Source organism: Zeugodacus cucurbitae, chromosome 2, assembly GCF_028554725.1.
Source record: "Zeugodacus cucurbitae isolate PBARC_wt_2022May chromosome 2, idZeuCucr1.2, whole genome shotgun sequence".
In the NCBI taxonomy this organism is placed as follows: domain Eukaryota; kingdom Metazoa; phylum Arthropoda; class Insecta; order Diptera; family Tephritidae; genus Zeugodacus; species Zeugodacus cucurbitae.
The window spans coordinates 62775876-62791045 of record NC_071667.1 but is presented as its reverse complement, the minus strand read 5'-3'; the positions used below and the strand labels follow the sequence as shown (position 1 = coordinate 62791045).

The 15170-nt window shown below is 34.1% G+C and overlaps 1 protein-coding gene across 1 annotated transcript in view; it reads right to left on the bottom strand.

Moving 5' to 3' along the window:
- Positions 1–15170, bottom strand: part of LOC105213891 (homeobox protein homothorax) — a 249552-nt gene that overhangs the window by 124869 nt on the left and 109513 nt on the right. Inside the window, exon 7 of the mRNA XM_011186990.3 lies at positions 1578–1701. Within this exon, the coding sequence (XP_011185292.1) occupies positions 1578–1701 (124 nt within the window). The remainder of the gene's footprint in view (positions 1–1577; positions 1702–15170) is intronic.

Below are 15170 nucleotides of genomic sequence, written 5' to 3'. Positions count from 1 at the left end.
AAGAAAAGCCTTTGAAAATGGGCCGCTCAACGCAGCACTCACAATGCACTCTACTTTATAGATACAACAAAAAAGCGGAGTTAAAAGACAATGGCTACAACACCATTGGAGCACTTCAAAAGCCGGGCCATAAGCAACAAACACTCAGGCGCGTACTTGAGCGGACAAAGCGTAGAAAAAAGATCACATTAAAAAAGCAATAAAGCGAACGCCAAACAAAAGCGTTTTCGAACGCATCTTTTGCATTGAATATTACAGATCTTTACTACCACTGCTACAACAACAACAATAGCAGCAACAACAGCGGTTTTCAAAGTAATGAATTATTTACGGTGATAGGCAAAAATTGTAACTGCGCGTCGCTGTTGCTGTTGTTGTGCCGGTGTATCCACTTACACGCGGCAGCGTACAGCGATCCACTGTTGCAGCTGCGTTGTGCTTTGGTGCAGTGCGCCCAACTAGCAGACGGTGATAATGCATTTTCTGCGCAGACGCACATGCGCGCCCAACTGTCTGCCAGGCCACGGTGCATACACCTAAGCTTCGTTTTTTTCATAAAATCTTTTTATAGATTTTTGTCTTGTTGTTGCTTTATGTTTTTTTTTTTTTGTAGATACATATATATGTTCTCTCAACGCACAAAGCCGCTTAAAGCGTCGTAAGCGCCCAAAAGTGGCTGTAGAAAATCATAAAAATGAGATTTTCAGCTTAACATTCAATCTTTTGCTTTGTCTGTTTCTTTAACTTGACCGCTTTTGTTGTTGTTGCTGCTGCTTTTGTCATTTTGTTCTACTTTTCGTTTTTTAAACACAAAAATTGTGCGCACAATTGTTGATTGTTTAAACTTTGCCGCTACATGAAATTCTACTACGTCTAGTCATACGCGCCGATCCGCGAAGCTTTCGGGCGCATTAAGCTTTGTTAGCCGCTGTGTGTATTTGCACATAAACTAGGCGTGTCGCAATTTAACTAAAGTAATTAAAATGATGAATTTATGTTGAAGTTTATTAGGCGAGCCTAATACTATTGATTTACTAGTGAGAATATTAAAGCAAAAAAAAAAACTAAGCTATATGGCATATATGTATGTATGTGCAAGTATGCCAGCTCATTTAATGGCCTTAAAATTCGACTTAAAAGTGATCATCGCATATGCTTTGTTGCTCAGCGCGCGGCTTTACGGTTTAAATATCCGTCCGAGGTGTTGGAAATTTAATTAAATGAACGCAAAATTACCTCGGACAACAATGTTGCTTTAATGGCGCTCATTAAAGTGTGAGGCTTTAAGCTAAGTTTTTTTTCATTTTTGTAAGCGAAATTCAACTCTTTTGTTTTTGTAATGAGTCACTGTTCTACTTGCTGCATTTCTTTCTTCGATTTCTAGGTTACCCAAATGCCAACGATTTAACACCATAGCAATTGAGTTCCACAATAAATTACAATCGAGTCACACAAAAGCATACATTACGCACTGAGTTTTTCTTATATCACCTACGCTTGAGCATTTAGATCAGGAATCGTATTTTACGTTTAAAAGGGTAAATTAATAAAAATATTTGTATTTCTGCTGCACTTACCAGGGTCTGATGTGTCTAAGACAGGTGGTTGTTGTGATAGTGGGCCAGGTGTACTACCAGCGCCCGGCGACCTAGCGTCATCGTTCATGGCGCCACCATATGACAATTGAGAACTAGGGGGCCGCTATAAAAAAAGGAAAAGCGAAGGTACAAACATTAATAAAAAATCACATGAGTTGCGCATAACAAATAATTTTGTGTTAAATAAATTTATTGCATTTTAAATAGGTGAATGGTTAAAAATTTAAATTCCTCAACAGACTTAATAATAATTTTACAGCTACTGAGTACCGAAATTACCACAAACCATTATGTAAAGCGCTCAATATACTATTAACTGAAGTCACGGCTGCTCGTGTTTGGACTACGTCGACAACGTTGCTTCGGCGTGGCGCGCTTGTGTGTGGGCTGTGCGCTGAGTTCAAAGCGATTTTTTTATTAACATTTTTTGTTTAATTTAATTTCTTCATTTTTATTGCTAGTTTTTGTTGTTGTTTTTTTAACGAACTACAATTAAAACTTAATTGCGTATGCTGAAGACAGTTTTGCTTGCGTCTAAAGTTTTGGTTTGGTCTTTGGTGTGTAAAACTTGTATGATAGTCGCATTCTTATCACGTGTGCAATGTTCTCAATATTTGCATACATAAATTTTTCTGAATTTTCGACCAGAATAAAATTATGTGTGCTATTAGATATATTATTAATTTTTTGCTGAAAATTGTTTTTTTTTTATCAATGACTAATCGCTTTGAAACTATAATTTAATTTAAAAATAATAATAATAATTTTTTTTTTGATTTTTTAAATTATTTTTTTATTAAGTATATTATCCAAAGTACATCTCATCCAACAACGTATACAAATGATATTATTTTCTGACCACTCTCTGTCTCCGCATTCCTATAATACCTCTTATATTTGATATTTACATATTTTCTTCTAAATTATGTTTTTTAATTACATATTATTTTTGTGTTTTTGTAATTAAGAATTTCTGTAACTATTTTGCCCACGCATGCAGCCCTGTAATATATAGCCGTAGTCTACGATCGTTGCTTGTGTGTGTAATTGAGTAATTAACTGGGTAGCACATAAATTTTGATTATTGCCGGCAAAGTGGCATGACGAAAGCTACATAATTGTCTGTTGTTTTTAAATTTATTGTAAATTGCTTATTAGCATTTTTTAAATTAATAAAATCACTTTTGACTAATGGAAAACGGGCTTGCACGCAAAAAGTGACTAAACAAATATAATTGGTTTCAGCAACACAAAAATAACAAAAATAACATGATAATAATGCATAAAACGTGACTGTCTCGTTTACATTATTGGTAAAAAGTAATTAAATTTCGAAATTTCGTGAGCGACGCCAATCGAGAAGTGTTTGGAAATATATTAATTTGACAATAAATTAAGTTGCAATTATAGGCGACAGACAAAGTAAAAATAAGTAAGGACATGTATAGTATAATTTCGCTTTTATGATGACCGACGCTGGAGAGAGGTGTAAAATATAAATTATATGGTGAAATATTTCAGAATTATTATTTTGGTTACGAGACGGCGAACTTAAATGATTCGAATTCATGGCTGACTCAATTCAGTTTTATACAATTATTTGTGCGAGCTGGAAAAATTTTACACTTAAAAAAAAATTAAATAAAAATAAAAAAATATGTTAAAATATTTTTATTTTTTTCCAAATAATTAAATTGCTCTAATCACATTCGTCATAGTTTATATTCATTCTTTATAAATATATAGGCATATATTTTCCCACACACATACTTTCACTTGAACTTATACGTTTATTGTCGGCATGGAGTTTCCCAGTAAGCCGACAAAATTTTCCTTAACAAGTCGACCGATCGACTAGACCAACCTGTCGGGCCTGTCAAAATGTCAAAAACGAAATGATGGGCTTTACGCAACGTTGCATACATATTTAAATAAGCACAAACACACACATACAAATATACAGGGACACCGCCAAACATGCGAGCGCGCTAAGCAAATCTTTACATAAGCCAGTTTAGAGTTGTGTGTGTATAATTGCGTGCATTGCAAGCGCGGTCACAACGTCTAGACTATGTCTAAAAACGTAGAGAAAACACTAACAAATACATACGTGTGAATAAAAAAATTATATTTATAAATTTATAAATATATATGCTTAGCTGCTTAGCTTTAAAAGAAAATCGCAAGCATAAGAAATTAATATGCAGCTGCGATTACGTCTAAGCGCGGCACATGTGCTCTAATACCTGTTATGTGTATGGGTGCGTTTGAACTTAGCACATACGCGCTTCGGCTTTATTCCTGCTATTTTTGTTTTATTTTTCTTCTTGCTGATTTTCACAAAAAGCTTGCAACATTGACGCGTCACAAGGCATGTTGCTGACGGCATATTAAAATTTGAAAGCAGACCTAGTGGGTATTTTAATGTTCCGCGCAAAATAATATGGATAAGTTAATTATATGAAACAGCAGGGAGGGCAATTAGCTGGTTAAAATAATATGCTGAGAGAATTATAGAAATTTTAATATTGGAACAAATTATTGAGTTTGATAGAATAAGAGTGAGAATGAGATGAGAAGCTTCTAAAAACTCATGTGCATTCAGAACTGTATTTTAAGAAAAGAAAACTTAATTCAAAGCTTACATTTTTATAATTCATAAGAGCATCTAGATGGCACATAGCAAAATTACTCTTAACCGCGCTTTATCAAAGAGAAAAAATCCTCCAGTTTGTCAAACAATATCAAAACAAGCTAAACAACTCTGATTAGCTCATATCTCACTGCATATTTTAAGCTACTCGCCGCCAAGCCACGCCTTTTCCCACACAACGAACTAATATTTCATTTTTGCACGCCGCAATAACCAATTATAGTCAACGCCATAATCAAGCGGCGGCCAACAAAAACAAAAACCTACAACTCTCCCACCATTTGCTACGGCATTTCATAATCAAAAATAAAAAAAGAAGCAAAAGCAACAAAAAAAAACTCCACTAAATATGACACTACGCCAACTAATGGCTCTTTTAAATGCAGACAACGTTTCTAAATAGTTAATAAAAATTATTTGCATTGCATTTTAATTGAATGTTTTTCGAATTTTCAGCACACAGGACAAGCATGCGAAATGACAATAATCATAACTATTAAAAGCGAAATGTTAGATGAGGTGAAATTCAAATGCGTGCAATGGCTAACTGCCATCACGGTTGTATATTTTAGAGGCAAACATACATATATAATTTTATTTTTATATTTTTCATATTATATATATGTTAAGAAAAAAATGTTGAGATATAAAAATAACTTATGAAAGCAAAATTGAAAAATAATACTATTTGAGCAAGAAAGTAAAGAGAAATACAAAATTCCGATTATAATTACAAATGAGTCGCGTCACAGGCCGCTGTTGTATGTGAACATTTGTATTGCGGCGGTTGCTAACGTGTTCTATACAAAATTACAACAACAGCGGCAATACTTATTATCAGCAGTCACGGGCAAATTAAAAAGCCATCTATACATGTAAACGGGACAACGTCACTTGCATACATATTATATATATGTGAGTATTTAACGAAAGTACTCAAAAAACTATAAGCTTTTCATTTTAATATCAACTTTGAAAATTGTCAAGAGAGTTATGAAAAAAATTCGCATGCAATAAGCAGCGAAAGCAAATTTGTTGCAGTCATGAACTATAAGATGGTGTTACTTATATGCGATTTTACAGATTATTAGCAACACTCGCACTGCCGTTTGCATACAAAATTGGTTAAAAATATTTAAAAAATATAAGAAAAAAAATTGAAAAATATATTTTTTAATACTTATTTTTTATTATTTTATTTTATTACTTTTCGATTGTTATTTGCAATATATATGCTTATATGTATATATAATAATATTTTTCTACATGCAAACCACTGCCTTGCAAAACAAAAGACTTAAGCGCGCAACTCGCTGGCACGTCTTGCGATTGGCGCTGTCTGATTATGTAGACGCGATTCGCAGGAAGTGTTTAAAATTGTGCTATGCTATAAGTGTATAAATGAATATGTAATTAGCGTTGTGTATTTGCGCTCTCAATGATTTTATTACATTTTATATTTATTAATTTTTTTATTGCGTACAACGCGTGCCACACGGCATGTTGCAGCTGCAGCTAGCTAAAAGCGCTAGCCTATAGCATTTTTCTATTTTCAACTCTACGCCACTTTTATGGGCAAAGGTATTTACTAGTTGTAAATGGTGATTGAGTTGTCAGCGAGTTGTGTTGCAAAAGGTATGCGCAAGAAATTGAGGTGTTATACAAGTTGTTATTTGTTTAACTTCATAATAAGTGGTTTATGTAATGTTGTAAGTAGGAAAGGACTGCTATACTTGAATAACAATAATAAAAAACTGCATTTTTGAAACAAAAAACATAATTTTTATGAAAGCCTGGAGAAAAGTAATGAAGGTTAAGAGTCAATTAGTAAACATTATTCTAAAAAATAAGTTTTTTAATAAAAAATTCACTTAAAAATAGTAAACATTAACAATTATAGTAGTTTACAGAATTTTTAATTTTTTTTCATATTTCTCAGCACTCATACATTTCTACACTCGAAACTTTCTATTGAAAACCCATTCAAGCAACACTTCAGAAAACTATTAAAATTCAATATAAAGCTTATCGGCAAGTGCACATTTTCACTTAATTGTTAATTGCAATTTTAAGAGTTCACTCTCCAGAACCCCAACACAACACTATGTAAACTCTATAAATATCGAGTAGCAGTGGCACAATTGACAAGTGCATGCGGCTTAAGTATGTAGTGTAGCGCCCGCTTCGAATCAACAGAAGTGGCACTTTAGGCAAATACTTGAGTACTCTGTATAAGCGCTGAGGAACAGATGGCAATTTGAAAAAAAAAAAAACAACTGAGAACATATTCTTGTAAAATCACTTGCTGCTAACAAAAATCTCAACTACAATTGAAATGTATGAAGAGCGCTGGGGTTGCGGCTATAATAATTGGCACGCCGCAAATGTGGAAGCTTAGAAAGTATACTTATTTATTGCTAATAAGTTAGTATTTTATGAAAGTTCGGAGGTAAGTTATTTTTATTCCTCACTTTTTTCTGCAAATCAATTTGTCGATGCGCAGCACGCAAATTGTGCTACACAGCCGCTGCCACATTTACTCTTAATTTGTTTAATCAACAGCGCGTTAGCGTCGATTTTAATTATCACAAATTTGATGAGCGCATTTAGCGCGTCCAGCATCTAGCATTTAGATATTTATGTGTTCGCACATGCGATTGTTACATTTCTTCCAGCATCAACAACAACAAATACAAACAACAACTCTGCCAAGATCAATAGCATGGCAGCCAGAGAGTAAATACGTATGTATATAAAAGCTAACTTAGTAGTCGCTTAATGACTTTTACTTGCTACACAGCTTTTGTCTGCAGATCTGACATAAAATGGTGTGTTTAATTAAGTTTGAATAACAACAAATGCTATGCAATGAACGAAGTGGTAAGTCCATTGTATACGCAGCATTTTATACATAAATGCGGTTATAAAAATCTTAATGTTTATTTTAGTGGCTTTCAGCGAGTAGCAGCATGCTTTCAAAGTCAATGATTCGATTTTGTAGTAAATGTTTTTTGTATAAAGGTAGATTGAAGTGTTGCTTTTGACGTCTGTCAATATGTTGCCATGCTATGATAGCTCAACGTTGAAATGTTTCTATTAGTTTTATATGACTTTAATTTATGCTTTGTGTCAGTTTTATCTACATTTTTTACATTTCACTTTGCTTCATTTGAATTTGAGCGACACAATGCATTGACTTTGTGCGAGCTTACTTTTAACGTTTACAACTCAAAAATTATAATTTTAGCAATTAATTAAGTTTCTACTATTCGAAATGAAATATTTTAGTGGAATTAAAGGGGTTACAATAATGGATTAAGTTAAATTTTTCACATTTTTGTTTGAAAGAAGACAGAAATTGCTCTATTTTGATAGCTTTGGTGTCATAAAATAAATTTTTTTTGTATTTTTTTATAATTATTGCATTATAATTTTGTTAATAAAATATTTTAAAAAAATTCCAGCACTTTCAAAATTTTATTTCACTATATGTGACCTGGTCTACGAAAATGGAGCTAACGTGCGAAAACTAGTTTTCTGGGAAACAGATGTTAAAAAAAAAGCAATCTCATCTTCCATCCGAATCAACTAAGAAGTAAAAATTTATTTTTTAACATCTAAGCCCCCTTTCCGTAGACCAGGTCACATATAGTGGCACTCGTGTGCGGTCCCTACTAAAAAATTCCGACCTTAGCCTCTAAATCACTTATTTTTATATATAAATAGAACACATTAATGTACATACATATGTCTACACATTCCTTCTTCATTTGTTTTATATCAACAAAAAATGCAAATTGCTTACTTCACTTTTTCATAAGCATATATTTTTTGCTTGGTTCAGTTAAATCTGATATCTTTGTACACGCACCGACTCATTAGCGTTCCATGCACTCTCAACTAAAACAACTTACGCACAACTCGAAAAAGTCACAACAAATTACGTGTTTTTTTTGTTGCCTCAAAATCATGCGTGCCACAAATACCTGCAACTAGATGCGCTCTAACCCTTCCACTTTGCGACAAATTAGTGCAACGCATTAAGATACAACACATTGTTGTTGTTGTTTTTTTTTTGTTTTTTGTTTTTGTGAAGTAACAAAAGGCACCTGCCATTATCGCTGCAGTAAGGCTATTAAATTACAATTAGGGAGCAAAAGTGCGTAAGAGCGTATGGCAGCTAAGCGAACGCACTTATTTAGTGCATAAATACTTGCTGGAAAGCATTTTTTTCAAGCCAGTGTAGCACAGTGAAAACGATTTTATGCATGAGTTGAGGTCGAAGTGCCTAGTTTCTGTTTTTTCAACACGTGTGTGCTGCCTACATTGCTCATGGTACAATGCCCCACCACAGCGGCACAAGCCAGCCAACAGGACGTGCTTGAAGAGGGTCTCTTGCAAAATACTTTAATTTATTTCCAATTCAATTAATGCCAATTAAACTATCAAAGGGTATGCATCTAATACGAAATAAATTCTGCTATTAGCCAACTTGCCACAAAATTCAAGCGCTAGTCAGCTCAATTAATAAACTGCCACCATAGAAAATTTCGCTTCTTTCACTACACTCTCACGCTCTAACGGTTGTCATTAAAAGCGCTAGCAAATATTAACTAAACAACAAATGAAAGTTTAATCCTGTCGCAACGCGAAAGCGGACAAAAGAGAAAGTGGTAGTGAGCACAAGCTTAATTCTTCTGAATGTGTGCGTGTGTTTGTGTCTAATGATAGCTGTCACAGCGCTTCAGTCGCCGTTGCTAATACCGTTGCGCGTTTGCATAGCAATTAAAACTAATTTTTATTTGGTTTACTGGCATTATTTGTGACCATTACATAACGCAACAATACACTATATAATTGTTGTTGTTGTTATTGTATCTTCATTGTGTTCAGACATTGCATGTCCCCAAACAGTTATCAATATTAAATGGTAATTCATTAAAAAAATGCGCTTAATTGCACGTAGCTCTAACGAATATTTGTATGAAATCAGCCAAAAACAAAGCGAGAAATACATATAAATTCGGTGCAACATTGAGCGCGCTTAGCTTGTAGCTAGTACCGCACTTGACTTAGCTTAATATTAGCTTAGCTCACATACATACATACACGCGCTTGTATATCGGCGCGCATTTATCTTAAGTGCGCTTTATTAATAAATAAATGAAAATTAAAAACAGCAATACCAAAAACAATAAAACTGTTACAAAAACACAGCAAAACAACAACAAAAAAGACTGACCACACTGTCTGTGCGCTTCCCACACACAACGGCTGATAACTTCATTGACAATCGCCAACGTTATCGCTATTGCCATTAGACGTTATGCCACTTTGGGGAGCTACCGGAGTGGCGCCACCGGGGACACGGCGCGCAAATGGTGTGGCTACTATCTACCGCTATGTATGTATGTCAGCATGTTTGTGCCACAATTTCTTTGTTTCTTTAACGCGCTGCGTTGCAGGGTGGCATAAGGTGGTGTAGTTTGTGGCCGTGTACCGTTATAACTAACCGACTAAGTGTTATTTGCAAACAAGCAATAAAAAGGGTGAGTCGCCCAACGGCGCTGCCAACTAAATACACCCACACCCATACACGTCCTTACTTAGTGATCAAGAAACAATTTAAGTTATTTGCAAAAAACAACAACTTAACTAAACTGTCGTACTACGTATTCCCGCAAGTGGCATGTTCTTATTTATTAATGGTTTGGTTGTGTATGTGCCACTTGAAGTTGCACGTAAAATGTGGAAATTATTTATTTATAAAACAAATGCGAAAATTGAAAAAGGCTCGAGCGTAAGCGGTGAACAAAAATGGCTGAGAAACCGCTGTGGGACAATTTATGGCGGAAGTATGTTGTTGTAGAGTGGTACAAGAAAAGGAGGGAGGGGGGGTCTAAGTATTTTTGCTACCAAGCGCAAGTGTACTGCCAAGTTTAAATGTATTTCTAATAAGCAAAATTAAAAGAAATTTGAGAGATGGAGGAGCAGAGCTAAGCAACAGCTGAATGGTTGCTAAGAGAATGCAACTAGACTCTAAACTTCTTTGAAATGGTCAGTGACTAAAATATTTTAAACTTAAGCATGTAATCTTTAGAAGAATATGTTAAGGACTATGTCTCTTTCTGAAAAGAAATTTTTGAATATTTTTATTTAATATTCTCTCATTCTCTCTTTGCTGACGATTCTCTAACACCCACACATTCAGCTCTGTGAAGTAATAAACAATAAAGTGTCCAATAAGTCGATATTAAGTAATCAGTAAAAGATAAATATGCAACAAAGCAACACAAACAAAACCCAAGTTAGAACAAAAACTTTTTTATTTATGTAATTATACGTAGAAAACTCAGTTAAGGCGCAGAAAGAGAGGGAGAGAGAGACGTAGGCAGCAAGCAATAAATATACACGAAGATGAAGTGGGGGAAGTTAATGTGTTTTACGAGTATTTAAGAGAAGGTTTTATTATTTAAGGGTCGCGTAAAAGTAGTTTAAGTAAAACAAAAGTTTGTTCAACTTATTTACTGACCAAATGGTTTGCCAGATAATGCAAACGCAGAGGCTAGAGACGCCTGCTGGCGGAAAAATATTCGAAAGAATTGCTATGATAAGCAGTAAGTAATTTATTGCTGTTGTTGGGAAAGAAAAACGCAGAGTGCTACAAATTGATTAAAGTAAAAGTTCGACTAATATTGCTGATGAAATCAATGAAAGTGGTCAGCATGATTGTATTGTAGAAATCAGAAGTGGTAGATATGCGGAGCTTAAATGAAAGCTGTGATTTCAGGGACACATGCTTGTATATATCTGCTTTTGTTGTAAAGCACGTAGATCTCGGCGTTAACTACTACAAAACCTAATTATGCGGTCTTAATACCCTCAGAGTGGCAAATATGTGTAAAGGATTGTAACGACTGTAATTACTAAGCATGCAGTGGCGGCAATAATATTGCTACGGTTAAAAAGAAATTAATAATGTTGGCTACTTTTTTATAAATAAATTAATTTCAATAAAATAAATTTCCTTATTCATAATATTTATTTAAAATAAATAAGATATATATCATAGTTTGAGGTATACAAGGAAGCATTTCAAGAAATATGTCCAAATATCAGTGACTTATACTGTATTAAATAGCTGTAAATGTTGATATTTATACATATGAATAAATATAACTGTTAAGCACAGCAAGTGCTTCTGTCGTGAATGAGAAGCTCAGCACGTCTTAAGCGCTCGCAATTAGAAGCCAAAATGCATTAATAGCAGAAACAACAACAAAATCATTGAATTAGTGCAGTTATTATATAACACAAATGTAATTACGGGCTGGTGAGCATTTAAAATTGATGCAAACCACCAAATGTAATAATTGTGAACGGTGGACAACATATGATGGGAGGTAAGGTAAGAACAATGCGGCTGAGGTCAAATATTTGTGTGACAGTATTTCGAGCAATTGTATGTAATGTATGTACTAGCATGATTTATGCAAGTATATTTGGCTACAGTTAACTCGGAAATTAGAAATTTTCGAAATATTAAAATTTCTGCGTATTAAAATGGAAATAAGTAACCGAACTGTTTCTAAAATCTAATAGTGCTCAAGCAAAGAAAACTGTGTGAATTTCAAAATTTTATAGCTCAAAGCTGTGAACTTTCGTACGCCTAGTTAATTGGCAGCATATTCGCATGCTGTTGGCTACCCAAACGCCCAACCACGCCTTGCCAGCAAGCACCGCAACCGCCCACTACAGCGCACACACCCTAACAAGCACGCGTTTTTTCAACAATTATATATGTATGTATGTGTGTGTCATAATATTTTTCCACCAACAACCAGACGTTTTGGAATTATTTTCAAATTAGCCAAACATGCCAATTGGTAAAAAATAATAATTAAAGTTTCGGAAAAATATGCTAGAACATAGTAATCACATGTAGATTGGCTTGGAAAAAAATCACAACACACACCACTTGCAACGCGAAGGCGACGGTGTAAGCTATAATTTGCCACCCGCTCGTGCAGCGCAGCCAGTCACTCACGTACACTCATGCGCGCCATGCGCTCCGCGGATAATCACTATAATCAAGGCGTTGCCTACAAATAGTCAAGCGAAAAAAATAGAAATACACAACAATGCAATATTTGCACACAAACACAAACAAACAAAGGTAAATGTTGTATTTGTGTTTCTATGTCTGTTTGGCTTCAAGTTGATTGTACTATGTACTTCCTGTCTGCGCGCCTAGATTGGGTGGTTGTGGTGCTGCCACTTATACATATTACTGTTATATGTGCATAATCCACGCTATAACGACTTATATGGACTACAAAGTACATGCGTCCGCACCTTGAGCTATTTGCAATCTTTCCCACACACACTCAATCCCTGTCCGTCTCACTGTTGCTTGTCTCTTTATTTGATTTGGCGACCGGTTTGCCTAATTGCGCGCGAGTACACGAGTACTAAACAATCAAATTATCGAATTGCAGGTTTATTATTGCATTGTACACATACATATATATTTACCTTGAGCTCACTAATATATATATTTTTTTTTGTCACCAGCTCCTGGGAAGTCCACAAAATTGTAGCGCTAGAAGAAGTGGTGGAGAGCACTTTCCACATATTCATGAGATTATAAATATATGTATGTATGTATATATGTAAAATGTGTTCTTTACGGTTGTATGGAAGTGTGTAAGCTCAATTGAAAAAGTCTCTTAGTCCGTTGTCATTTGCACGCGCAGCATTTAATGTTGCACGTATCCTTAGGGCATTGTTCTTGCGTTGAGGACACGTTTCATTCGTTTGCCTTGCTGTGCTGCTGTGGGAATTCTATTTATTGTGGGTGGGTGCATTTCGAGTGATTTTGGCATTTAGAGTGATTATTATTATTTTTTTCATAAAATTTATTTAATGTTTTACTTTTTGTTTAAACTAAATTAAGCGACTAAATTAACCACTTAGATTTGTATATTCAATATACATCAGCACGCGTGTACTGATTAACTGCAAGATAGCTATCTGCACGGTAATTGTGTCTAAGGTGAAGTGGGTTTATGTTGAAATTTCGTAAAATTTTTGGAAATGTTTTCAACTTGTTTAAACTTAAAATTTTTAATTAATACTGTTTATTTAATGATTATTAATTTATTTTTTTTTTAATTTTCCTATATGCAACGTACATGTAACTATCATATCTAAAAATTTACAACAACTAATTAATTTCGTGTACATAAATGCTTAATAACTGTTATGCTACTGTTGATGTTTTTAATCAATTTTCATGTACAACTTAACTATTTTTTATCATAGTTGCTGTATTTGTCCCATTTCAGTCGTTCAAAGTACCTGGCGCTGGCGTCAGACCCTCGAACAGTATAGCAATATACATGTGTACTTACATAAATACATATGTATGTACGTATATACAGTTAAATATATCAAAGCAAAGCAATATTTGCACTTCCTACGCGTAATATCAGTTCTAAATCGGTGGCCGTAATAACTGGTAAATATTACAACTTACATACATATGTATGTTACTGTTTACACACAACTACATATGTATGTACATACATATTATATGAGTAGTTGATAATTTCAAATGCTTATCTACAATTTCAGGTAGCTTCTGTATTTTTTATTATCAACACTAATTTCAGTGTTGTTTACTTAAGATTTCCGAAAAAATCATAAAATTCTACAACTACAGATATACATATGTACATACTTCATATGTATATGTATGTCTGAAGAAGCGCAAAAGACGTACATAGTTGTTGTAGTTACTGTGCACCTACTGTGTTTAGAAGTTTTAAAGCGTCAATTTCATTTTTTATCAACTTATAAATATTTAATCACAGTCATGTACTCATACATAAGCGAAGTATTGCATGCGTGTATTTGATATGCTCTTTATATTTATTTGGCGTTGCTCAGGTGCTGCTCGACGCAACTAGGCCTAGACGGCAGCACTGCAGCGGGCAGCATAAGGCGTGCGAGTAGGAGGTGTTATGGTTGGCGTGAAACCCTAACCACAAAATATTATTTGTCGCAGTAGTAAGGGGAGCAATGTATGAAATTTTAGTTACTGTTGAAATAACAAAAAAAAATCCTCCAAAAATTTTTTTAACTACGTCACTGCTCTAGCGCACTAAGCATTTTATGACTAGCTGCACACAATGTGTTTCATTGTTGTTATATATTTTCCAGATTTCAGCTTAACATTGTGTTCATTTCATTAATGTACCCCAAGGCATAGCTGCTGGCACACATTTCTTGTTTATATTTACAAATTTCTACTGATTTTTATTAATAAATGTAAGGTAAATGTTTTCCGTCTGGCAGTCACTAGCTACAACAACGCTATCAACAATCAGATTTTTTTCTGCCAGTTCTCTGATATCGTTATTAATTATTAATGTTAGTGTCCGAACATGAAATTATTTTGTATTCTTTAAGTGTTTTGGCGTTGATGTGGTGTAGTGTGGCGGACGTTATCAGTAAGTTAGAAGTTTTGGTGGATTTGTTGTTGGTTTTATTAAAAAATTATTTTGGTAGTTGAAGAACGACACTAATTTTTTTTTATTAATTTGCAGTATTTAGTTATTTATATTAAAGTTAGATTTTGCTAAGATATACAACTTTTTTAATTTTGTGGAAAGTGTTGGTAGCATGAGTAATACTTCGCGTCATAGCATTAGCATTGATTAGTTAGAACAAATATTATATTTCAGGCGGTTGCGAAAAAATTCACAAAAATTATCAAATATTCGAAAATGTGCGATTCATCGTGACCTCTAAGCATGTAAGTGATTACAAACTTAAAAAAATGATAATTAAATTAAATTGGATTTAGAAAAAAGAGTTCTATTAAATAATAAATAAAAATTTAAATAGCCATCTTT